This window comes from Podarcis gaigeae (genome assembly GCF_964106915.1).
Source record: "Podarcis gaigeae genome assembly, chromosome: 9".
NCBI classification, from domain to species: Eukaryota; Metazoa; Chordata; class Lepidosauria; order Squamata; family Lacertidae; genus Podarcis; species Podarcis gaigeae.
The window spans coordinates 30,289,517-30,316,812 of record NC_139685.1 but is presented as its reverse complement, the minus strand read 5'-3'; the positions used below and the strand labels follow the sequence as shown (position 1 = coordinate 30,316,812).

Below are 27,296 nucleotides of genomic sequence, written 5' to 3'. Positions count from 1 at the left end.
CTCAAACCGAATCGAGAATAAGAGAGGATCACCGCATCGTCAGCGTACAATAATAAGGGGCAGCGATAGTCTGCAAGCCTGGGTGCATGAATGGAGGTTTGGGCCTCAGCTAGGGGCGTTCTCATGTCATTAATATAGAGGTTAAAAAGATAGGGGGCAAGGATGCACCCTTGTCGTACCCCCTTGTTTATTGGTACAGAGTTTGTGAGGTCGTCCTCAGGTGTTAACCTCACCCTAGCGGCCATCCCTTCATGTAATTTAATCATAAGCCACAACAGCCTTTTATCTATGCCCCACTTTGCCAGTTTTTCCCATAACAGCTCTCTAGAGATACTGTCGAAAGCCGCCTTCAGGTCTATAAAAGCGGCACATAGAAGACCATGAGTAGGGGAAGAATACATTTGATGAATGGATTTCTTCAAGGCTACATAGGATCATAATGACTGGGAGGTGGGAGGGGGCAGACATTTTTTCAGTAAAGAATTAGCTTTGACCCTGTCAAAATCAGAGACCCTGGCCCAGTTTTCACATGCAACAGAACCGGGTGGTAAAGCTTCACCTGGACTGCACTTCCACTCCAAGGGTAACAGGTGGATACAAGTTTGATTTGAATGCTCTCCCCTCTCCCGAAGGCTTATTCCATGAAGAAAGCACAGGTATCATAGATATCATTCATCATAGACTTTTCCCCATGCTATTTTTATCTGAGCATTGAGCTTTTTAATGGGCAGCATTGAAACACAGAAATTCTGCATCACATCCGAAGAGTGTTGCTGGATCAGACTAGACTGAGGATGTATTCTGTAGCTCCTACACTCAATGTGCATCTAGTTGTTCAATTTTCCCATGTTCTTAATGTTCTACTACCTTCACATCCCCAGCTCTGCTCTGCCCTGCCCCACATTTGCAAATCTGCTCTTCAGTGACTGTATTTGTATTTTCTTTGTTGTGGTATTCCCTGTTCTACAAGGCTGCGATGAACATCAAGTAGATCAATTATTTTTTTGTGAAGCATTATCATTTTACTCTGGCAGGTTAACATTCTTTCTGTTCTTTGCAAAGGTTTTATCACATTGCAGAATGCAATGGCTTGCATGAATCATTCAAGGAAAATTGGACTCTTCTTAATTGTGTTTTGGCAGCTGTGTTCATAAGAACAAACTTGAAAATCCCACAGTAAAATGATGTTTGGCCTCACTGTCTCTTATGCTGCCATTTCTTCCCCTTTATAATTTCCATTGCTTTGGTAGCTCTGTCTTCAGGTTAGTTTGGAAGAAGTGAGATATATTCATTGTTTCTAAAATAAAAGGATGTGTGAATATAGTCAGTGTGTCTTCTAAAAGCAAAACTGTTCCTCTAAGCTTTCCATACAAGGAAAATGCCAGGGCGAGGAGAGATTTCCTTTGTGATGGACAAATTTAGCTTGTAATCAGAGCAACTGGTTTTACCAGGGCTTTCCAATCACAGCGCTTTTGAGGGAGGGATGTTGCTGAAATAAGTAGCTTTGCCCTCCCACTGCTTCTTGCTGTTTTGCTCTAAGGAGCAGTACCTGGGAATATTTCTGGTGGTGTGTGACATAGAAGCCTGCCTCTTGTTTAACAGAAGAGCTATTTATCTTCTCACATAAACACATAATAAGCAGGGGCAGAGAGTAAAAAGCATTTGATGTGAAATCAGACATATTTCATAGTTGTCAAATTAAATCTGAGACATATTTCTCCTGTGGTTTCAGGGTGTTCTGAAAATTATTACAGAACAATGTGAAAGGCAGGAGTATAGATTAGAAAAACTAACAAATTGGGTGGGAATGTAATTTTAAAAGTAAGGAGAATGGACCTCAGAAGAGAGAATTCCAGTAGTTAAGGGAGTAAAAGATCAAATGTTTGAGATGGTGATCATCATTACCACTGACAGGTTGCCCTTGTACAAAAGTCTTGTAGTTAGCAATCAGAAATGGTTTTAAGAAGAGCAAGAAATCAATCTGTGAATGGTTGCTTTACTTAAGCTCTCACAGGAAAAAAATAGAGCTTAAGTAAAGGCATAAAAATGACTACAAGTTTAATAAGGTACAACTGCAATGTATTTTAATTCTTGTGTGACACAATTAAAAATTGAAAGCCTCTTATGAAATGGGATATGTGATTAATGGCTGTGTAAAGCTTTTAGATCAGCCTTAGATATGCTGCTTGTGGAAATTGTTTGTCATGGGAAAGTTTCATATTTGAATCACAGTGAAAAAGAACAAGAAATTAAACTGGTCAACAAAACAGAACTGACAGTGGTCAGTACTAGCTTCCGAATGACTTAGTAAGACCTTGAAAAGTTGGGAGTCGATCCTGTTAACACTGAATCCCTGGAAGTTACAAAGGAATTGTCACATGACACACTTCCATTGGCTCAAGAAAAATAGAAATTGTTAGTTCAACTTCATAACAGAGTCTGTTCTGAGATTTCACGTTTTAAATATGAAAGATGTGGCATCTCTATTTTTCACTCTCTTTGACTTGTTGAGAAAATCTTACCTAGTTTTTGTGGATTGCTGCTACCCATATTGGGTTCTAAAGAAAAGCCGTCTCATACTCTAAAAGAAATACGAGGATCCACTCATTTGGTTAACTGTTTGTTACAAGGCAGGATAATATCTGTAATCTCAAGGGTTGGAAACTGGTGTGAGAGCTGCAGAAAGGAATGCAGTGTGTCTGTGGGTGCGCAGTGAATGTCCCAATGCTGGCAAGAACCTGAGACTAGTTGTAGAATTTAAGGCTAAACTAGAAATATAGGAAGTGGCCATGAGTAAAAATGGGAATGTAAAAGCTGTACTGGGTTTTATGCCACAAACCCCAATCATCTGCAGATGAGCTACCAGTCTAACCTTGTAAGTTGAATTTGCAATCGCACAGAAGATGAGCATAGACCCTGCGAGACTTGCAGGTGATATGTGCACTTGAATGAGCACACTGAACACTCCAAGTGATGATCACATGATCACTGTGGGAGCTTTAAAGTACTTTAAAGTGTATATCTGCTGTGGGTCCTGCAACCAACTGCAAATGTAGGGAAGAAGATGATTAGAGTAAGGGAACATGGTACTTAAGTGTCCATTACCCTACAGAGAGGGAGAATACAGCCATCTCTCAAGTATGCCCACATTTTTGAAATTCTTATTTTATTTTTAAATCTAACTACATATATAAGAGCCCCATTATTGTGTTAACGATGTTGTTAATATTCTGTTTAACACCAGGGAGTTGATAAAGCTCTGCAAACAGACATTACATACCTGCTGCTTTCCCAAGAAATTTACAATGATTTGAATCACACAACCACTGAAAGTTGCCCACCTTCAGGGCTTTTAAAGGGGCATAAGCCCTGCTGTAGTGAATTTGGTCTCCATCATCTAAGCCAAGGCCAGTTAGAAATATTGTTTGACACTATTATGTATAACTATATATTGAACAGATCTATGCAGTTGCAAACAGAAGAAATGTGTCTGGCACTACAACATTGTATCATCTATATTTATACTGATCTCAGGTATTCAAGTGCTTGTAGTTACACTGCCAAAACACACATTTAAGAGTACTCAGGGAAAACCTGAGGTTTACAAAAATACCAGAAAAATATTTGGGGGCTAGGTGAACACCCTCTCCCCAAACATCCCAGTGATGGCTAAGTGCCTACAGAATGCTGACTGGCTGTTGTGAAGGAAGAATAGAATGGAGCATCTTGAAAAGATATAGAAAGTGAACTATTGCATTGTCTGTATATGCTCTTTGGAAGCTTACACTGAGAAGTTTACATGCTCTCCAGGAACAGAAGTGAGAGCTGCACCTAGAAACCAATGGAAAAATCCAAAATTTTCATGTAGATTAGATTGGGCATTCCACCCACCACAGCCCAAGGAAGACTGAGCTTACTATTTGGATAGGAAAAGCTGACTGCTGCTGGAATCCTGAACAGAAACACTCCACCCCAAAGCACTGTGGCACCCCAGCTTTAGAATTCCCTCATCACCGAGATGTGGCTGGTGCCAACTCTTTAAAGTCATTAATGCTAGCTGAAGAAGGGGTTATTTGTCCAGGCTTTTGGTAGAGTTCAGTGCCGTTACTGATGGCTATTTTAGCTGGCTGATTGTAATTGTATAACTGTATAATGCACCTGGAAATGTTTTAATTTCACCCTGTTCTGGAAATACATTTGCAATGCAGAGCAGCTGAGGAATCTTTTAAATAAATAAATATTGTTGCAAGGTAACCACTTGCTCCTTCTTTTTCACAAGTACAGGCTGCCAAAATAGTACTGCTCATGTCCAAGAGGAAGGTATCAGAAAGCTTTGGGAGTTGGTGAAAGTAAAAGAAAGGGCGTGTGCAAGTGAGGAAGCTAAGAACAGTGAAATAATTACTGAGCATGTTCAGTGACCATAGAATGCTGACTGTCTATTACAGAGGGTGGAGGGCAAAAAAGGAGGGTTGGAAGGGGAAAATATCAGGCAGAAGGGTAGTTTTCAGCTTGCTCCATTTGATTTTCTGCTCCAAGCATGTCCAGGTAGCAGCAGAGAATAATTGTTTCCCAATACAGCTTATCCTTGTAATACAGAGAATGTGATGCAGTGAAGAGCATAAGTGGAGGAGGTCTGCTCTCTTCACAGGATGATAAGGCCCGTGCTAAAAAATCTCAAGAGCCCCTGAGATAACATTCGCATAAGAGTGAACTAAATCTAGCCTGATTATGGGAAGCGAGTTCGGAATGTGAAGCAATTTATCCCCACCAAACATGTTCCCTTTGAAACAGCAAATTAGATGTGCAGCAGGATTTGGTCACACTTCAAAGAATAATATGCAGAACTGGAGATCCATCTGTTTTCTCTTCCACTGAGGCTCCTGTATGTTAAACAGGCTTTCAGTAACTTCAAAGCCTGTTTGAAGTCTTCATTGTGCATTACTCAGGCACAAAAACCAAGGATTCCTTAGCAATATTACCATCTGATATTTTCTGTTAGTTTTAATATGTGAAGAAAAACAATTTGTTCTTGTTTCTTATCATTTCATTTTCTGCTTTTTCTGCTTTAGCTACGACAGTGAGGGGCGATTAACCAATGTCACATTTCCAACTGGAGTGGTCACCAACCTGCATGGGGAGATGGAAAAGGCCATTACAGTCGACATTGAATCTTCTAGCAGAGAGGAAGATGTCAGCATTACTTCAAACCTATCATCAATTGATTCTTTCTATACAATGGTACAAGGTACAGTAACAGGATTTAACAAAAGCCCCTTTTTCTCAGAGGAAGAAAATGAAACAAAGCCAGTTATAGTCAGGATATTACAGTTAAGGATTAGCATTGGAGATCTGCAAGGTGAAATATTACATCTCATTCTTAAGCATACAGTTTGAAAGATGGGTTGGCTATATTTGGGGTGTGTGATTAACCTTTGTTATATAACTGGCCCAAATATTATTATTTGTATCTGAAGCTAACAGCAAATGAAGCATTAAAATTATTCTGTTACCTATTTTTATGTTGGGTTGGAAATTGTTTTTAAATGCTGGTTAATTTGAAGCTACTGCTCATTAGCTGTTGTTGAAACTGAAGTTATGCTATTGAATTGTGGTTGTTTATATATTTTATAAACAAATTATATGAAGCTCCTATGCATGCAGAAATTCCTATAAAGAAGTGAATGGGAGAAACACATGCGGGGGAACACAACTGTGCTTTTTGCAATATCCATAGTGATGTGAATCAAACAGATACATCTGTCAAATAGTGAAGTTAAGAGGTTGTATACAAACTGAAGAATCAGAATAAATTTTAACAGGGTAGAAAAATCTACAAGAAGCTGTGGTTTGTTCTCCATTATGGCTCCCTTTAAATGAAAAGTCACAGCTCTGGAAGTATGCTATACTTTTGTTCCATTTCAGATCAGTTAAGAAACAGCTACCAGATTGGCTATGATGGGTCTCTCAGAATTATCTATGCCAGTGGCCTGGATACACACTACCAGACAGAACCACACGTTTTAGCTGGCACAGCCAATCCAACTGTAGCAAAAAGAAATATGACTCTCCCTGGAGAAAATGGACAGAATTTGGTGGAGTGGAGGTTCCGAAAAGAACAAGCCCAAGGCAAAGTCAATGTGTTTGGCCGAAAGCTCAGAGTAAGTAATACCTCTAATGCATTTTTTATTTAAGATGGTACTGTGGAGGATATGCTACAAACTTGCAGTGCTTGAAATGTGCATGCTCTCCTTTGTTTTCTGATAACAGTTCAGATAAAAGGAAAGGGCCATTGGTGGTTATAATTTGGGGACAAATTTTTGAGGTGAAAACATTTTGAGGCAGAATATCCTTTGTCAGGGACTGGTAGGATGCTGACAAGTGTGTACCCGGGGGGCTTGAATCTGACTCAGGAGAGGAGGGCAGTGGTCTGTGGGGCCAGGAGGCAAAATTCAGAGGGAGGGGAAGCTTCAGAGCTGGAGAAAGATGTGGATGAGGCAGGCCAGGCAAGTGAATGGCCAGGTGCTTCCCCACCTTTCCCTGCGCCACTATCTCCCAGAACCAAAAATTAAGGCAGGAAGAGTAGAAGCAGCTTCCGCATAGGCGTTTTTTTCTGGCTATATGCGCACAGCCTGTCGGAGTGGTCCCCAGTGTTGGGAGATAACGCCAAGGCCTTGTGCCATTCCCCAATGCAGCGTCGGCCGGAATTCTTCACTCCGGTCTCCCGTCACGCTGTTGTGACCCATATCCTCCTGGGACATGACACACGACTAGCAGAGTCCAAAATAGAAGTGTTAGCCTTGAGGTGTAACATCTAATCCTTATTTATTGCAACGAAATCAAACATAATAGTACAAAGTAAACATGGCTCCTCTTTCTCTCTCTTCCTCAGAGAGAATGCTGAAACAAAACATCCCTGTGGGAGAACAGTGGGAGGAAGGGAGCAAACAGCGTATCTCCCTTTCCGCTTATATAGCTCTAACAATCAGCAGCTGAAATGCATTACATACAGACATGTGATCCAACAATCCTATATCTGCAGCATAGAGAGGGGTGAAATCCTAACACTCAGTTGCTTAAACTGCTCCATAGAGTGCAGACCTGGGGATACCTGTCTAGATGCTAGATGGGTGTACTTAGGTATCCAGAGCTATCAAAGCGACTGTGTTTTCTTTGACAATAATGGGTTAACTCTCTGCCGTATGCATTTCTTTGAGTGCAGTAAAAACAGGAGTCTTGTGGCATCTTAAAAACTAATGCATTTATTATGGCATAAGCTTTTGTGGACTCAAGTCTAGCATCTGACATGAAAGTCAATGAAAGCTTATATCAGAATGCATTTGTTAGTCTTGAAGATGCCACAGGACCTTTTGATTGTTTGTGTTAATATATGTATTTAAAAAACTTGTCCATGGGACTTTGTGTCTTCAGTTAGCTTTGCTGACGATGAATCACTATTATACCAGAAACACAAACATATTCTCTTCTCCACATAGCAATATCTTTAATTGTTTCAACACTGCAGAATTGCACAGATATTTTACATTTGACTTGGCTTTCTTTAAAAAAATAGAGTGCTGTGATGCCTAGTTTTAGAAGAAAAGGCTAGAAAGTAGCCTATAGCACTTAACTTGTGAAGCAGTGTTGCATGTAGTACTTCTTCAAGTACAACAACCATATATGTCTACAGAAACATACATTTCTAGGCTACCCAAGAACTATGAAAATGTGTAAAACCCTTGTTTTAAGTAAGCAGGATGGTTTTAAAAACAACAGACCACTGCTCTAAACAAGACTAATTGCAGGGCTCTGTTTCATTATTTTCTGCTCTTCTTTGAAGTACTTTAACCAAAGGATTATGGAAGAGAAGGGCCAGTAAGAAGAGTTAAGTGTAGGATTGAAATTACCTGTTGGCACTCAACGAACAAGAAGATGGAAACCTACCATCCTTGTCAAAAGTGTCTTCCTTGTTTTAAAGCACCTTGAATAGCTGGAAAACTTTGAGCCCTTTGATAGTTTTGTGTTGCTCAATATAACCAATTCAGAAATGGGATAATACTTTATTTATGGATTATTTCTGCCAAAGGCTTCTGGCTATCTAACAATGTAAATCTCCTGGCTTAAAGATAGTAAAGTCTTCTGATAAATCCCCAAATTGATGAAACAGAAACATCACTAATCCATTTCTCAAAAGAGAATTATATTCCTGTTTTCTCAGTGCTCTATAAAGGGCTTCATTTTCACAGGGGTTTTTTTTGGGGGGGGGGAGGAGACCAAGCAAAGCTCAAACAGGAGGTACAATATCTAAGCAAGGATAAAAAAATTAAAATTATGAAAGAGTAAAACAAAAAGCATTCAAGAGCCATCTTTTACCCTTTCATTAAAGAAAGTTATATGAATGCTTCTTCTCTGCATGGTTCCCCATTGACCTTCATATAACTTTCTTTACTGAAACATAAGAGCCTTGCTGGATCAGACCAAAGGGCTTCTCCAGTCCAGCATCTTCCACAGGGCCAACCAGATAACCTATGGAAAGCCCATAAGCAGGACATGAGCATAAGAGCCTCTCCTGCTGCTATTCTTCCACAATGAGCATTCAGAAGTATATGCCTCCTAAACCTGGCAGTACCATACAGCCATCATGACAGATTTCTCCTCCATGACCGTAGGCCTAATTGCCAGTGATAATGATTATGTGATTAAGAAGGTTTTTTTAATTTAAAAAATACCAGGTGTTGTGGGTTAGGGGGTATTGTCAAGTTTGCAGTGCATAAGGAGGGGCAGTTTAAGCTTTCCATTCCCAGCCACAATATTTGTGGAAATCCCATGGCGAGGGATGATACTTCAGTGATTGGGTGCAGAAGGTCCCAGGTAGGGCTGAGAAAGGTGTCAGTCTGCATAGATAATACTGAGCTAGATGGACCAATTGTCTGATTCAGTATAAGGTAGCTTCTTGTTTTTCTGCTACCATATTATTTTAAGGATTTGCAAAAACTGAGACATACTTCACAAACATGTAGTTAAATCTGTTGCACTCGGCTGTCTTAGAAGGGAGATTCAGAAATGCTCCGTTCTGAATGGACCTGCCCTTGTGGTCTAAAGGTTGAAGACCTTGTAGATATTATTACAGATTGTCCTTTTTATAATACGTTGAGTAGACGAAAACTGGGACAAATTTTAGGGAGAGATGCAGAGAGGTTTGACCATCCGTCTTTAATTTATCTACTGGGTTGACAACATAAATATACAACCTGCCACCCAGGGCTCCTTTGGGAGGAAGTGTGGATATAAATTGAATAAATAATAATAGTAACTGTGAAGACTGCACATTTTGATGCAAATGTGCAGTTCTTGAGAGAGAGTTCTTCAGGGAGATTCAGAAGCTAAGTTATGTTTTATACTTTTATTTATGTTTTAAATAATTTTGAATAAAGTCATGTCATGTCATTTTGATGTAACATTTCTTGAAAGATAGGTAGCCGTGTTGGTCTGCCATAGTCAAAACAAAAAAAATTCCTTCCAGTAGCACCTTAAAGACCAACTAAGTCAGTTCTTGGTATGAGCTTTCGTGTGCATGCACACTTCTTCAGATACACATGTATCTGAAGTGTATCTGAAGTGTATCTGAAGAAGTGTGCATGCACACGAAAGCTCATACCAAGAACTGACTTAGTTGGTCTTTAAGGTGCTACTGGAAGGAATTTTTTTTATTTCTTGAAAGAGTGACAGTATTTTTAAAGGGGTATTTGTTATCCGTCAGTGAAATTCAGCATTTAATGTTAATGTTATAGATGGCTTTATTTGAGTCTGAGTTAATATTTATTGATAGTTGCTTTTATAATATTTTTTGATGGTCTGATGACTAGATATACAAATAAATAAATCTGATCTGTTCTAGAATATCTGCTGGCAATTAGCATGGGGGCAGGGAGGATTCCATTGACATCAATGGGAGCTTTTTGCCCAGTGCTGATTGTCAGGCAGAGGGAAGTGAATTTCATGAAAATTGCAGCTGGAGAACGAGGGCTTCAGTCTCACCTCCCCCAGCCCTGCAGTCTTACTAACACACTAACACACACACACACACACACACACACACACACACACACACACTTGGTAATAACATGTTTAGTTCAGCCCACAACCTAATCCCCTTAGTAGCTGTTGCCACACCTTGTAGTGGTAGCCTTGTAGCCCATTTTTGTTTACAGTTAAAGCCTAAGTTTCCACTGTCCTTTCTCTTTAATATGTGGAGCTTTTGAGAGAGGGTCAGTGGTCCACTAACAGAAGTTCAGTGGATATAATGCTGTCAATTTCTGGGCTCCTTTATCCTACACATATTATTAAGTAAACATGATTGATTTAACAGAATTTACTAATCATTAATAAACAGGTTGTATGGGTTTTTTTTTTATGGAGACTGTTGTTTAAGAATGCTACTAACTAGCCTTGTTGTAATGGCAGGTTCATATATGGTTTGAGTCTTTCTGATTGCAAGCAATGCAGTTCCGTCAGCCCACCAGAAATAATTCTTTCAGAACTTATATATGGAGGGCAGTCGTGTAATATGTACAACCCTGTGTACATAAATCATGATTTATATAATAATTATTAACACTAGAGACGCTTTAATATAAAATAATTTTGGGGCCATGTAAAATAATATTGTGTAGCCCTAACAATTAAATTGAAATATAATTATTTATAGTTCATCAGTATATGAGTTGGCCTTTGTTTTCTTTTTCTGTATTAATTCTACACTGATAATTTTGCTGTATCTCTCCTAATATCCCTCATAAATCTAACTATTATAAAGTATATCAATGTATGTATTGTTTATTATATTAACATTTAACTAAATTCCATGGGAATTAACTGAAAAGGTTTGAATAAATGCCAATACATCTTTATTTAATGAAACCTTTTTAAATGGCAGTTAATCTAATGTCGGGTACTTATACCAAGGGGACGCAGGTGGCGCTGTGGGTTAAAGCCTCAGCGCCTAGGACTTGCCGATCGAAAGGTCGGCGATTCGAATCCCTGCGGCGGGGTACGCTCCCGCTGCTCGGTCCCAGCGCCTGCCAACCTAGCAGTTCGAAAGCACCTCCGGGTGCAAGTAGATAAATAGGGACCGCTTACCAGCGGGAAGGTAAACGGTGTTTCCGTGTGCGGCTCTGGCTCGCCAGAGCAGCGATGTCACGCTGGCCACGTGACCCGGAAGTGTCTCCGGACAGCGCTGGCCCCTGGCCTCTTGAGTGAGATGGGCGCACAACCCCAGAGTCTGTCAAGACTGGCCCGTACGGGCAGGGGTACCTTTACCTTTACCTTTTTACTTATACCAAGAAGTTTCTAAATTAATTTACTGACAAAGGAAATCAGTCATTGCAAAGGGTGTTTACATAATGATGTTCAAATAGCTGTTGCTATGAGGAAGTAAAACAGCCTGTGGTGAAACAACGTGATTTATTTTGTCATCTTGTTTGTTTCATAAAAGGTTAATGGTAGGAACCTCCTTTCTGTTGACTTTGATCGGACCTCAAAGACAGAGAAGATCTACGATGACCATCGTAAATTTCTGTTGAGGATTGCCTATGACACATCAGGACACCCAACTCTCTGGCTCCCAAGCAGCAAGCTTATGGCTGTCAATGTTACCTATTCATCTACAGGTCAAATTGGCAGTATCCAGCGAGGAACTACTAGTGAAAAAGTAGATTATGATGGACAGGGAAGAATTGTATCTAGAGTATTTGCTGATGGCAAAACGTGGAGTTACACATATCTTGAAAAGGTAAAGTGCTATCCTATCGTAGGAATGTGTGTGTCTTGCAGTTAAATTAGTGAGTTATTGCTGCAGAAAATGGTCACAAGCCATACACTGATGTACAAGGTTTTTAGTTTTAGACTGTGGAGCCACAAATATCCATACCTGAAGAATAAGCATATGGATCTATACAGTTCCTAAAATAAGGTGCACTTCTTACATTTGTTGGTTTGCTGCCAATTGGTGCAATCCAGTGAAAGTTAATGATGCCGTCGAAATAGATCAGAATTAAAGATTACTTGAGTGATTGCATCCCAGTGACCTGAAAAAGTTTAATTGCAGTTGTTTTTCTCAGAATCATGCCAACTTTTATCTACTTATTATTTAGGTATTTCCTATTCCATTTTTAATTTTGAAAAACAGTTTCCAGCACAGATAAAAACTATTGCTTGTATGCATTTGGTGTTTTCAGCTATTCTCCTACCCTTCTGTAGCCTCCTCCAAAATCAACTCTGGATGGTTTGAAGGAACAGCATGGCAGGTGCTGCATGGGGCTTCCAAGGGGAAGGAGAATCACTAGAGACCACCCCAGTCCCTGTTCTGCTGACAGAAAGCTATGCTGAATGAAAGAGCTTTCTATCAGCAAACGAATAGCTATTGGTTACAACCCAATTTAAAATTTGCAACAGTAAGGAAAAAAAGACACAGCAGCAGAGTAACAAGATAAAATCCAATTGCAAAAGGAAATCGAAAAGGTGTGGAGAGCGTAAAGGTTTTCACCTGGTACCAAAAGAACAGTAGACTTTGTGCCAAGCAAAGCTCTACTGAGAGCTCCAAAGCCAGGTCACCATTGCGGAAAAGACTTTTACCTCTAGTCGCTACCTGCCAAATGTCACTGGTAGCCTGATTGCATCCACACTGTAAGTTTTACAGATGAACTGTACCACATTTTCTTTAAATCCGAACTCTCACACATGTGCTGTGTCTGTGTCTGCTGTATAAGGGCATTTCTCCAGCATTGGTGCAGCAGTGCCAGTAACTTCTGCCGCCTGGCAGAGAATGCAATTTCCTGTGCCAAAAGAAGGGATAAGGTACTCCTTTATATGTGCACTGGAAACTCAATCCCACGCTTTGCTAGCATAGCACAGTACTGAGCAGAGCATAATGTAAGTGCTTCTAAATATGTTATGTCTTAAAATTGAGGGCTTCATATGTTCAGTCTTATGGAATCAATCAAGAAGTAATGAAAGCATCCAGTTGTGTTGCCTTCTATTATCTTTTAAGGTGACATCACTTTCAGGGGGCCAGGGCAGGCTTTGCCTTAGATAAGAAAAGCCAGGGATATATTATGACTGTTTCATACATCTTCATGTGAATAATGTAAACAAGCAACACCACTGAAGCTTTACCCCCCCCCCCAAAAAAAAAGTCATTTGGTGGCTGATTGACTCTACAAAGTTTGATGTAAATAATGAATAAATTGCTTTGCCCATCTGACAAATAGATGTGGAAGAGGAGGTTCAGGGATCTTCAGGCTAGTAAACTTCTCGCTAAATTATCTCTAATTACAGGAGTGAAATTGTCTCTTCCATATGTTGTTCCCTTCCTGAGTTATTGGCTTTAAGACAGTTTCACTTTTGCCAGTATTAAACATGACTTATCCAAATCCATTGACAATCTGCTGTTTGGCTGTGAGTGCCTGATAAAAGAATGGCTCAGTCACAACAAGTAGCACATTAAGAGTCTGGAGCTACTAATTACCAAACCCCTTACAATTAAGTATCCAAATGAATTAGGCAGAGAATAATTACCAATATGTAAGGTCAAGGATAACTCAATTTAGAAGATGATGATTTACTCAAACAAAGTGCTGTTATCATACAGTGGTTTTGGCATTGGATTAAACTTCCATTTCCTTTCCTTTCAGTCTATGGTCCTCTTGCTGCATAGTCAACGGCAGTACATCTTTGAATATGACTTACTGGATCGGCTTTCTGCAATAACCATGCCTAGTGTTGCTCGCCATACTATGCAGACTATCCGTTCCATTGGCTATTATCGAAACATCTACAATCCCCCTGAAAGCAATGCTTCTGTCATCATGGACTACAATGAGGAAGGGCAGCTGCTACAAACTGCTTTCTTGGGTACAAGTCGAAGAGTCCTTTTCAAATACAGAAGGCAGACCAGGCTCTCTGAAATCCTCTATGATAGCACAAGAGTCAGTTTTACTTATGATGAGACAGCAGGAGTTCTGAAAACAGTAAACCTCCAGAGCGATGGGTTTATCTGCACCATTAGGTACAGGCAAATTGGCCCATTGATTGACAGGCAGATTTTCCGCTTTAGTGAAGATGGAATGGTAAATGCCCGATTTGACTACAGCTATGACAATAGCTTCAGAGTGACTAGCATGCAAGGTGTAATCAATGAAACTCCATTGCCTATTGATCTTTACCAGTTTGATGACATCTCTGGAAAAGTTGAGCAGTTTGGAAAATTTGGGGTTATATATTATGACATTAACCAGATAATTTCCACAGCTGTAATGACTTACACAAAACACTTTGATGCCCACGGCCGCATAAAAGAAATTCAGTATGAAATATTCAGATCCCTTATGTACTGGATTACAATTCAGTATGATAACATGGGACGGGTAACTAAAAGAGAAATTAAAATAGGGCCATTTGCTAACACAACCAAGTATGCTTATGAATATGATGTCGATGGGCAACTACAGACAGTTTACCTGAACGAAAAAATAATGTGGCGATACAACTATGACCTGAACGGCAATCTCCATCTGCTCAATCCAAGTAATAGTGCTCGTTTAACACCACTTCGGTATGACTTGAGAGACAGAATCACTCGGCTAGGTGATGTACAGTACCGTTTAGATGAAGATGGATTCCTGCGGCAGAGGGGTACAGAGATATTTGAATACAGCTCAAAGGGCCTGCTGACCAGAGTTTATAGCAAAGGCAGTGGGTGGACAGTGATATACCGTTATGATGGGCTTGGGAGACGAGTTTCCAGTAAAACCAGTCTGGGACAACACCTCCAGTTTTTTTATGCTGACCTCACATATCCTACAAGGATAACTCATGTATATAACCATTCAAGTTCTGAAATCACCTCTCTCTACTATGACTTGCAAGGACACCTCTTTGCCATGGAGATCAGCAGTGGGGATGAGTTCTACATCGCTTCAGACAACACGGGCACACCACTCGCTGTTTTTAGCAGCAATGGTCTGATGTTGAAGCAGATCCAGTACACAGCTTACGGCGAGATCTATTTTGACTCCAATCTTGACTTCCAGTTGGTGATTGGATTCCATGGAGGCCTTTATGACCCTTTGACCAAACTGATTCACTTTGGGCAAAGAGATTATGACATACTGGCAGGCCGCTGGACTACACCCGACATTGAAATCTGGAAAAAAATAGGGAAGGATCCAGCTCCTTTTAATCTATACATGTTCCGAAATAACAACCCAGCCAGCAGAATACATGATGTGAAAGATTATATCACAGGTAAATAAAGGGTGTTTTTTTTTAGTGATTTACACTTGACAGGAATTTCTGTTTGCTCATAATCTACCTGGTTAGCAAACTACATTGTACGCAAAACCTTGGAATTAATTACCAGTGACAGTCAATTTGCACAGGAGTTATGTTCCAGGGATAGCACGTGAAGTCAAAATCGTGTAGAGTCAAAACTCTTGGCATTCAGTAGTAGGTGGGATTGCCAAAGTGTTTTTTCACTGGATACTCACACCCTTTCCTCCCCCTTAATTTTTTTTTTATTGCCAAGTGCATAAAGCTTAACGTGCACAAGTTAAATGTGTGTAAATTGCGAGTTGCTTGTACGCTATCTAGCTGACAGCAGTGTGGCTGAATATGATGAGGGATATAGGCCACTAAGGCAAAATAGTTTTTGCCATGCATATTCTAGTTCATTCCATCTCAGTGAGAACAAAAGCAAATAGAGTTGTGTAAAATATATTCCAAAATACATCTGTCAAGGCCATTGCTTCAGTAATAACAATGGACTTTATCTCCTGGGATCATTAACTGGCATTTGGCTAGGAATGGTCAACACTCCTCATAGTGGGCCCTGTCCTTTGTCCTTGCAGAATATAACAGCCCTCTTAAGAGATTCAGAACAAAGGAATTGCAGGAAGGAAAACACAATTTTGATGTTTCTATATCTGACTAGACAGTTCCCACAGCAACCATTTATAAACTAGTAATGTATTGAATATTATAGGTGATATTATGCCAGATGGCAACTTTATCTAGAGTGCCTGGTAGGGATTGTTACTTGCATGATAACACCTCAGATGATCATCTTTGTGAAGGGAATCTTTCCAAGCCATCGTGTGCTATCACTCCCACTTGCTGTTTGTGGCAGTGTATTCATTTGCATATTAAATAAAAATAGTGTTTCTTATTTCCCACTATTTTGTCATCTCTCCTGGTAGTTTAGGAGTTCTCAGACCAAATGGATTAATGGCCTGCTTGCCATGTTCTTTTTACTGCCAACTTTCACTTTTCAACTTTCACAAAGCTAAAACTACTTGTTGTACCCATTATATGTGGATAACTACTGTATAAAATGTTGTCCACAAATATCTTTTCCCCCTTCCCCACTTTGATGAGAAGATCCAGTGGTCATTCAGCTCAAATACTTATCCTAGCACTCCCAGCACCCTAAGAAAAGTACTTGTAGTTATTGTTTGCATAATTTAACTTCTTAGTTCATCTACAACTAAGATGTGGTGCAAGAGGAATGGGTGGCAGAATGCCTCTTTCCTCATTATTATATTATCCTTCTGCTCTGCAGCAATGGTGTAGACAGATTCCAATTACACTGCAAGAGTACTAGTTTGGCACTGCCCATAAAAACAGATCCTTCAACTCCTGACTTTATGTGCTGAATAAAAGAAGGACTAGATTCATTCTGCCTTCTAAAACAGTTATTTTCTGGGTTTTATCTCCAGCAGTCAAAATTATCATAAAGTCTTGTTCCTAGTAGCTTGTTTTGCCGTAATAGGGGCAGGACAGGTATGGGAACGTTTTCACAAATTTGCATGGTTCCCAGTCATGTGTAGTCCTGAAGCAAGTCAGAATCTTATGGGACAGAATCTTCTGTGCTTTAATAGCTGGGGAGATGGAACACTCATCAGGAACCAACCATGTAAGATATTTAAATAATAATGGTGTGAGATTTAGACTACTTTGAGTATTTACAAAGTTGTTGGCCTCATCTCATAGCAAAAGGATTTTGTCTAGAAAGGGTGCATTGCTTATGAAGATTAAGCTGAGAGGAGGAAATAAATTATTCTGGCTCTAGACCCTAGATCATTTATCATGTCAGCTAACAATAATACCTGCAGATACTGTGAAAGTCCATGAAATCTAAAGGCAACAAACCAGAACTACAGGTATTCACACACAGCAGTCGAGCTGCATGCACGTGGCTGTGAGTTTTGACAGTGCAGATTACCTGCTAGATGAATGAGTAAGGAAGGAAATTGGTACTTTGCCCATTGACACTTCCGCTGTAAAAGCCAACAGTGTTGCTTTTCTTTTGCATCTGCACACCCATCCTCACTTCCGTTTGTCCCGTGATTTCAAGCATTTCCAAGTCCTGGGTCTGAGAGAGGTTGTTGGCTTTTTTGTACCACCGCTTTCCTCGGGAAAACCCAGGGTTTAGTGCTGAATGGGAGCAAACATCAGTCAGGTTTTCTGCAGATTGATGTGTGCTCTGATTAAGGATTAAGAAGTGGGTATTCCCAGGGAACGTGGGGGAGGAACCCTGTCGAACCCATGGTTTGAAATCACTTGAGATCGTGGGACAAATGAAAGTGTGGTCGGGCCCACAGTCCCAATCCAGCAACACAAGCCATGGAAACAAATCCAGCTGCTGCTTGCAGAGCGTATGCAGCAGGAGCCACACAGGCAGCTTCCAGTTTGAAAGGGGAGGTGCAGATGACTTTCATGGGCTCAGGATAAGAATGGATTCTGCATCTATATTGCCATTTTCCAAAGAAGCAGAATGTTTAGATGAGCTAAGATATAACCATACTGTGGTTTCTCCCCAAAGTATATTTAATTGTGGCTCAAACCTGAATCCAGGCCAACTGATGTGAACGCCTGTAAAGTTAAATTAAATAATCGGGGATTGAAAATCTGATCTCTCTCTCTCTCCACAATTATTTTGTTAGATGTCAACAGCTGGCTGGTAACATTTGGCTTCCACCTGCATAATGCTATCCCAGGATTCCCTGTGCCCAAGTTTGATTTAACAGAGCCCTCCTATGAACTTGTGAAGAGTCAGCAGTGGGATGACGTACCGGTAAGGGGAAAAAAGAAAGTGAATATTAAACTGTGTCAAAATTGAATAAAAGACACCATGCTGTTTGAGCACTATAATCCTCAAAGGCTTACGTGGCATTAAAAAATATTTAAATGCACTTTGTAAAGACTATTTTTATTCACAAGATATCCATAGACTAGATGCTAATTCTGCTCTTGCTTGGTGCATTTGCTAAAGATTAGGTCTGAATTTCGACATATCCTAATTGGCTTTTCATAATGCAAACTAAAATAGGAAGAAGGGTAGACCTAATCAATAAATAATAGTATGTTGAAACCCTTTTTTAGAATTGTAACTTTCCCAGTGGAAGCTCTGGAGATTGGATTTATACCAGCACCCTGCCTCAAGGCAGAAAGTGAACACTGTAATAAAAAATAGACTGTGAAATAAACAGAAGAACAGGTGATATAAATTATGCATACCAAGCACCAGTACAATTTTACTTCTCTTTAATATTAACCATGTTTTATATGTGAAGATAAAATATTGAATGTGAAATTACCTCAGGTAAAACCCATTACATTTCATAGAGCCAAAAAAACTCTAGGTGCTTATGAAATTTTTTGATAAAAAAAAATCTCCTTCGGTCCAGAAATATGTAGCCAGTTTAAATGATGGACAAAATAAATGGAATGTAAAACAGAAAAGCCCTATCTGGTATTTAGGAAAATAGCGATTATAAATTTTAACTGTTCAAAGATCAAAAGGCCATGCGCCATCAAGTTTCCAGTTACTGGCAGGGAATGAGAAACTTTAGAACAGTTGCTCACTCATGACAATTGTTCTAAAGCATCTTTGTATCTTCTCTGGTTTTTAAATTAAAGAATCAGGATGGTTTCATGTGCTATATAGGTCAAGAAGCCACCACCTGCATCAGTTTCCCAAGCCGTATTCTCACAGCAGAAACCATATTCACACAACCCATAAAATTGTACCAGCATATACTCTCTTTCCTGTGCACAGGCCCTGAACACAGGAGGAGCGAGTGCATTGGAGAAATAGCTCTAGCTTCTTCCCTCCTCCATTTTCTTGCATTGCAGGTCACGGGAATGTAAGACCATTTATACCAAATCAGACCATTGACCTAGCTAGCTCAGTACAGTGGTGCCCCACAAGACGAATGCCTCGCAAGACGAAAAACCCGCAAGACGAAAGGGTTTTCCGTTTTTTGAGGCACTTCGCAAGACAAATTTCCCTATGGGCTTGCTTCGCAAGAAGAAAGCCCATAGGGAAATCTCCGGGGACCTCTTTTAAATGCTGGCGGTGGGGAGCAAAGCCTTCCCCCCCCTCCGGCCTTCAGAAGAGGTCCAGGAAGGCCGGCGGGGGCCGAAAGGCTTTGCTCCCCTCCACCAGCATTTTAAAAGCAGTCCGGGATAGCAGGGAAGCGCTTCCCGCTATCCTGGACGGCTTTTGAAGGCTGGCGGGGGGAGCAAAGACTTTTGCTCCCCCGCCGGTCTTCAGAAGAGGTCCTGGACCTCTTCTGAAGGCTGGCGGGGGGCAAAAGTCTTTGCTCCCCCCTGCCTGCCTTCCCGGGAGAGCGGAGAAACGCAGCGTGTTTCTCCGCTGTCCTGGACGGCTTTTGAAGGCAGGCGGGGGGGAGCAAAGACTTTCGCCCCCCGCCCGCCTTCAGAAGAGGTACTGGCAACACAGACTGGTAGGGAGTCTCAGATGGGGCCTCTCCCACTCCTGCCTGGTGATGCTGGGGCTCTTCCCCTTCTGCTCTGTCCTTTCCTGGCTCAATAGCCATCTACCACTTCCACCTGCCTAGTCTAGAAGTCAGGTACTTCAGGCCCAGGTGCCAAATCCAGGCCGCCTCCTCAGCCCACACCCATCACTGATCCTGCACTAAGCCGCCCTCCTGTAGTTTTGTCTGACTGGAATGTCTTTGAACCGTAATAACGCCTCTCACTTGCCTGGAGAGATGCATGTGTAGAAACCTCTGGCTTACATGCGGCTGGACTGTATTCTGCTGTACAAAAGAGTCACTCTCATTGCCCCATCCAACACTGCTGTGCAGCCACCAGAAAATTGCCTAAGAGGGAACACTGCCCATGGCAGAGGGAAATGTTCCCTGGCACAGCCTGCTCATCCCTCAATTCACTCAACTTTTGTTACCATTCTGTGTGGCCAACATTCAAGGCATTGGGTCTTTGAAAGCTTTGAAATTATTCTCTTTACGTTATGACTAGGTGAATGAACAAATTACTGCCTTTTAAGTACTTTTAAATATGTACACGCCTCCACACAGGGCAAAGGGAAATGGACCTTGGTTACTGAATGCCAGTGGAGACATATTATTAAGTGATCCACTCCTCACTTAATAAGTGCCACTTCAACCAATTATGTATGTAACTTCGCTTTATGAGAAGCATTAAATGTTCAAGGTAAATGACAAGAAGCCTACAATAGGTTTATCACCACCTAGCTTAAGTTTCCATGTTGGATAATAGGAGAATATAACACTGCAATTATTACGTAAGTGATGTAATGTGCGAGGAAACTCATAATCTTTCTTTCAACCTTTCTGCAAAAGGAATGATTCGAAGGGAAATTGCTAGAAATGTTTAGATCAATAACAAGTGCAGTAAGCGCCTTTCAAACAATGTTTTTTGTCTGTAAGGTAAGAGCTGCACTGTGAGCTTAGCTAGATGTAAATAAGGTTTTTTCATTTTAACCCTTGCCTAACATTTATTTGCCTCTGTAGCCTTAGCCTCACTGCCTCTATTTCCCCATCTGGAAAATGTTTACGCTACAGCTTTGTACAACTGGTTTCATGATGGATTAATTAACATACGATATACTTGTGCAAATGCCAAGTATTAAGCATAATAATCCTTTATGTACCACCTTTAAAATTTCTTTGGAGTGATTCAGTGCTAGAGACTCTTTTTTTGGATTCGAAAAGAGACAGACAAAAATGAGAAAAACATCAAACAGTATCAAACAAAATAGCACTTGTAACAGTGGAATTCAGTATGTGGATTCAATTAACTCTTTGGCAGTGTCGGTTGTGGCATATCCTATTGTCAGCTCCAGGCATTGTGCCAATAAATGCATGACTGTTGGAATCTAGGGGCTACAGATGGTTTGTAAAACTTCTGTCTGTTCTTGTTTTCAGCCAATTTCTGGAGTGCAACAACAAGTGGCAAGGCAAGCAAAGGCTTTCCTGTCCCTAGGAAAGATGGCAGAAGTCCAGATCAGCAAGCGCAGACCTGGCGGCGAGAAATCGTGGTTGTGGTTCGCAACTGTGAAGTCTTTGATTGGGAAAGGGGTTATGCTGGCTGTCAATCAAGGCAAAGTGCAGACTAATGTGCTTAACATTGCAAACGAGGATTGTATCAAAGTGGCAGCTGTTCTGAACAATGCATACTACCTTGAAAACCTGCATTTCACCATTGAAGGAAAGGACACACACTATTTCATCAAGACCACCTCGCCAGAGAGTGACCTGGGCACACTGAGACTGACTAGCGGACGGAAGGCCCTAGAAAATGGTATCAATGTCACCGTTTCCCAGTCTACCACTGTAGTGAACGGCAGGACTCGTAGGTTTGCTGATGTTGAAATGCAGTATGGTGCACTGGCTCTTCATGTCCGCTACGGCATGACACTTGATGAGGAGAAGGCACGGATATTAGAGCAGGCTAGGCAAAGGGCTCTTTCCAATGCCTGGGCCAGAGAACAACAAAGAGTGAGAGATGGAGAGGAAGGTGCCAGGTTATGGACAGAAGGGGAAAAGAGGCAACTGTTGAGTGCTGGAAAAGTCCAAGGATATGATGGGTACTATGTACTCTCCGTGGAGCAATACCCCGAATTAGCAGACAGCGCTAACAATATACAGTTCCTTAGGCAAAGTGAGATTGGAAAGAGGTAACACACTGGTTGAGCCTGGGCTGCCAAAGAGACTGACCCTGTACCAGTGTCTTCTGAGAGGGAGACCAAATTGTTTTGCTGCATTACTACTTGAGCCTAAATGTACACCTTTGCTCAGATTTTTCTGTAGCACAATCCCAATAAGACTCTACAAGAAAGAGAGAGCCTTCCAGAAGAATGATATTGCTAAAAAGAAAAACTGGGAGTTGTTTTTCCCTACTCTGAATGACCTTAAAGGTGATCTGCTTTAAAGAATATGTTTACATATGCATATCGCTGCACTCGAGTTGGACTGAAAGTATTACAAGGAAGACCTAAAGGGTTTGCAACAAGCTGCCTATTCTTTTGAGGCACTGTCTTTTAACTAAGAAACAGATCCATACAGTGTTTCCAAATATTACTAAATTGTTGACCTTTGCTTACAAGAAACTAGTCTCTCTCTCCTCCTCTCTCTCTTGCTCTCTTCCTCTCTCTGCATAGGATGTGGTATATATCTTTGTTCATTTTAAAATGTGGGGCAAAAACTCTTGTTTATGGACAACCCCAATGGCTTTAAACTGTGCTTCTTTCTAAAAGGACATTGGCACAAGCAATTTATGCTACAATGGGAATTTAATAATGGATTTTACAATGATAACGTGGTTTGCCTTGGGTGGGGGTGGGGGAATGGCAAGTAGAATCCTTGTCACAGAGCAGCAAAGGAAACCTTGATTTTTTTTGTAAATTATGTGAGACAAGTTGTTTATGGATTTTTATATGAATTACAATTTACTGTACATCAAATATTAGTCTCAGAGGAGTTAATTTATGTAAAGTGTTTAAAAAAGGTTTATACTTAAAATAAAATGATAAAAATGTGCAGTGTGTGAATTTTTTTAAAGGAATTGCACCTTTTGTTATGTTATAGCTGTACAGTATAAAGAGTTATATTGTAGAGATATAACAGTGTATACAAATGGACAGAAGTGTTAATATTTTTGTATTAGCTTTAAAAACAGTGCATTTTTCTCTTTCAATTGCTTGTGGGAAAGGTTGGTGTGGGGCAGCCACTCCGCCCTGCTTCCTGTGCCCTGCTTGGCCCTCGCCACTCGCTGCTAAGAGGGAGAGCAACTCAATAAGATTTATGTATGACAGTAGAAGACTTTTGTAGGCTGGGCTTGCCTTGTCCTCTTTCAGCCCTAAAGGTGTATTTATTCATTTTGCGGCTCTGTTGTGTATTTTTAAAATGTGGGATGTAAAGCTGTGTTATGTGGTGAAAGGAGCAATCCTATCCATGTTGACACAGAGAGTTTAGTCTCATTGTGTTCAATGGGGCTCATTTTCTAGTGAGCGAGTTTAGGATTGCAGCCTCAGGTGCTCTGCAAATGTACATGAATGGAAAGTTGGTGCAGTGCTCACCTGCCTATGTCTTCTGAAAGAAAGGTTTTCAGTATTTCACTGGAAAAACACAGAACAACATGGGTAGGTGGAAAACCAAGTTAAACTAATACCCTAGCCTTTAAACCTCTTGTCCACCAAAAAGAGTCACAGACACACACACATATGAATTGCAAGAAACAGGAAGGTGAGAGTATTAACTTAGTGCCTAATCCACATCATAAAGCTACCATACAGTTTGGCAGGGCTTTTTTCAGCTAGAACCTCACAGGAACTCGGTTCCGGCACCTCTCAGATGGGTGGCATTGCCATTAGAACAAGGGAGGCGTTCATGGTGAGTTCCAGAACCTCTTTTTCTAGGAAAAAATAGCACTACAGTTTGGCATGACCTGCTCATAAGGACAGTCCAGTCTAATATGGTTGGACTCAAGACATGCAAACAGCAGAGGTTAACACAGGCCTTTTTGAGGCAGGTTTAAATACTGGGCATCTGGTCTGGAACATCTGAATTAACAATCAAGGGGAATGCTTCTGATATGAATATGTTCCAAGTGCATCTCTCAACACAGTCTGCTGTCCCTGATCTTAGATGGGGGGGGGGGGGAGCGACAGAAGTCTCATACCAAATGATAGAGCTCTCTGGCAGGTTTGAACTCCAGCACCTAACTTTATAACAAAATCAGATCACTGGGAGACAGTGGCTCTTAGTATGCCTGAGACTGCTTTCAGAGGAATCTAGGTCATGTAATCTCACAATATGCATTCTATTTCAGTAGAACAGAATTCATCACTCTTCCCAAATTCTGAGACTCTCAGCTTCCAGTGTGCTGGTTTTTTTATTAAAAAAAACTACCATTCAGACTTGCAGAGATAACATTAAGAAATAACATTCACGTATGTACTTCCCACTAAGCCTTCCTGTGCTAGAGAATCTGCATTAAAGTGTTCCTTGGTTTCTGGCCTCTGCTCATATGCCGCCCCTTCATCAAATTTTATAACTACACCAGTTCAAAAAAGCTCAGCACTTGTAACTGGACTGAACCATGCCTGATTAAAAATGCAGTGGGAGGAGGTTACATCATTTGTAAGTGGGCAGGGAAAGACAAAGAGGGGCATCTTATTTTTAGGGCTACTCCTTCCCACATTCCTCAGTATTTCTGGATAAGATCCCTTGTTCCTGAGTGCTGCTTTCAGCCACAAAATGACTAAAATATTGTGGGGTTTGTTTGGGTTTTTTGGGTGGGTGGGGGAGAAAGGTTAATTGTGCTGTACTCGGTATGCAGAATGGCAACAAATGGCAGGTGAATGTGTCTTAAATACCTGAAGGGGTGGAATAAAAATAGTTTCCTAAATGCTTTCTGCACCGAGATTCTATAGTATTATGTGTGCTCTCAACTGCACAGTAGGAGTCTTGTCAAACAGGCTGTGAGTAGGTCAAGCAAGTTACTGAATCCACACTATCAGTGCTGTTGCTATTCATGTACCCCTTGGGTAGAAGCTACAGAACTGCTGACATTTAGAATAAAAGCTGTTATTTTATTAAAGTGCAAATTAACAGTTAAGTTTGTTTTTATTTTTCAACCTTCAAAGAGCCCAAATTTAGCAACTATGATTCATGAAACCCACAGCTCAGTGCCATTATTTCACATATTATTTTAATCTGGGAAATGTATGGGGATTGCAGTTCTGTTAACTCGGATTTAACAGCATTGTATTAGAGGTTTGTCAGCTCTAACTGTGGAATTAGGTTCATGCTCAAAAAATGTAGTGGAATGTTATTGACTTGGAATACCGCAAACATATCCAGTGTGTTACATGTCAGAATAGAATTAAAGCTTCTACTTCCTGTGCCCTTGTTCCTTCTCCCTGGTTTAGGCACAGGTAGCCCCCCAAACTATAGTTTCTCTTGATGGTCATCTAGACTTAGATAAGGGCCCAATCAGCAGCCTTTTCTCTAGCTATACACTAAAGAGAAAAACAATCATTCTGAGATGGACATGCTCCTACATGAGACAGAGACTTTGGGGGATTTGTAAACAAGAAAATTTAAAAGAAATGGAAAAAAATGTATTAAAATAAATACCCTACAAAAATAAGGAGATTCAGAGTATTTTAGGCAAAATGCTTTCATGCTATTTTGAAATGTAAATTTTGTCTGATTTGTACTGTTCTTTTAATTTGCCTTCTGAACTTTATATGTGTCCTGAATTTTTCCACACCTTGATGACTATAGATTGCATCTAGGCTTTCCAATAAAAGCCAAGCCAATGTGTCTGCGTTTAGATTTGTTTTCTTAACTATGTGTGTCAGACATTATAACTGTGTTATTGCTTTTCTGTTCCTACTTGTAGATGCAAAGTGATCCAGTACTGCTAGTATTGATTCATTTGCTGCCCAGTTGGGAGTTGTTTCCTGCCCCCTCTGCCCAGTGGCCCAGACTGCTAGCTCAGCAAGGCAAATTACTCCATGGGATCTCTCTAGCGACCTACTTTACAGAAGCATTAACTACACCTCACATTGTTAAGCATCATAAAGCTAAGAGAAAATGAAAAATGAAGGCTTATTCCCTTTCATATTAAAAAACACAGCACTTAATTAAAGCAGCTGATTATATATAACCAGTTTGACACTGATAAGTCATTCAAGGCCTGAAGAGCCTTCAATCCAAATTCACACCATTTGCTGAAAAGTGCTGCCTTCAAAACACTCTGCATGTTTTTATGTTAGGTAGAATAGGCAGACTTCATCACATTTGCTTTGTAGTGACAACTGTAGCTTGACAAACATGCTCATCCATCCCAAATTGGTTATTCTATGTCACCTTTTTTTAAAAAAATGCTGATTACAGACTTGGTATTTTCACACAGATGAGAGAAACAGATCTTCCATTTTACAAAGGGAAATAATGTCATCCTGAAAGCATTATTAGCGGTTTTATAGAGTAATGACTGAATGCAGCAACAACAGTACTACAATACTTCACACGTGTATAACACTTAAGAATGTTCAAAGTGCTTCACATTGTAACGTATCCTTATAACAGCTGTGTTAAGCCAATCTATAATTATTGCCATATTATAATACTGCCAGAACTCTAATAAACTACTGATATAAAAGGGGGAAATCCTAGCTTGGAGCCAAGCCCAGCTTCAGGACAGCAGCAACATTTTGTCTCAAATACGAGTCATGAGAGTTTACTATCTGAGGATATACTACACTGATTTTACTGAAGGAAACATTAAGCATTGTAGCCCAAACAACACATTTTCTGTTAATGGTTGGTCTGCCTCAGCATTGGACCACCTGTGGGGTGGGGGGCTGGGTCATATGACCAGACTGGGGTGTGCTGAATGAATCCAGAGCCAGACTAGATTACATAGATGACAAAAAGTTATAGATGCTCTACCAGAAACCCAGATTAAAACTCACATTTATGTACCACTGTACTGAGAAGCTGTATCTTGGAGGTAGGGTGAACTGTGTGCTTTGTAAACGGTGAAGCAAGCATGCCCATCACGGCAACATTTGTCAAACCTAGCCTACATCCATTTAGGTCTGCAGTGGGGAATATGTGGCTCTCTACCTGTTGGACTGTAACTCCCATCATCCCAGACCTCAATCAGATATCTGTTATAAAGACCTGGGTTACAGACCTCTCCCATAAGAGGGGGGTACAAAAAAGCAATCTCACCTATTTGTGCAAAAGAAAACGATATTTTTTAAAAAATAATTACAAGTACTATTGCAGCCAATAGCATTTTCAAGGGCAAGTAGTTTGGGCATGATTTTCATCAGGAAAATGACACAGGTTTTTTTTTTTTTTAATGCCATGCTGTGGTTCTATTATGATTTTGTATTATTATTGTGAATTTTTTACATCCTATGAAACACGTTGAGC

At 40.5% G+C, this 27,296-nt stretch overlaps 1 protein-coding gene and 1 long non-coding RNA gene across 56 annotated transcripts in view; one reads left to right on the top strand and one right to left on the bottom strand.

Annotated features, from left to right (window-relative positions):
- Nucleotides 1-22,878, top strand: part of TENM3 (teneurin transmembrane protein 3) — a 1,240,854-nt gene extending 1,217,976 nt beyond the window's left edge. For all 50 annotated transcript variants that reach the window (XM_083755214.1, XM_083755180.1, XM_083755191.1 and 47 more), the window contains 6 exons: nt 5,070-5,245; nt 5,923-6,158; nt 11,492-11,788; nt 13,689-15,300; nt 17,997-18,127; nt 21,267-22,878. In XM_083755214.1, the coding sequence (XP_083611340.1) occupies nt 5,070-5,245; nt 5,923-6,158; nt 11,492-11,788; nt 13,689-15,300; nt 17,997-18,127; nt 21,267-22,022 (3,208 nt within the window). In that variant the 3' untranslated portion in view covers nt 22,023-22,878. The remainder of the gene's footprint in view (nt 1-5,069; nt 5,246-5,922; nt 6,159-11,491; nt 11,789-13,688; nt 15,301-17,996; nt 18,128-21,266) is intronic.
- The window catches only part of LOC310852543, a 68,647-nt gene that overhangs the window by 14,248 nt on the left and 27,103 nt on the right, over nt 1-27,296 (bottom strand). Inside the window, exon 4 of one of the 6 annotated variants that reach the window (XR_014568241.1) lies at nt 12,706-12,830. The exons of the other annotated variants lie outside the window; for them this stretch is intronic. This is a non-coding gene — a long non-coding RNA (uncharacterized lncRNA). The remainder of the gene's footprint in view (nt 1-12,705; nt 12,831-27,296) is intronic. 6 annotated transcript variants of the gene reach the window in all.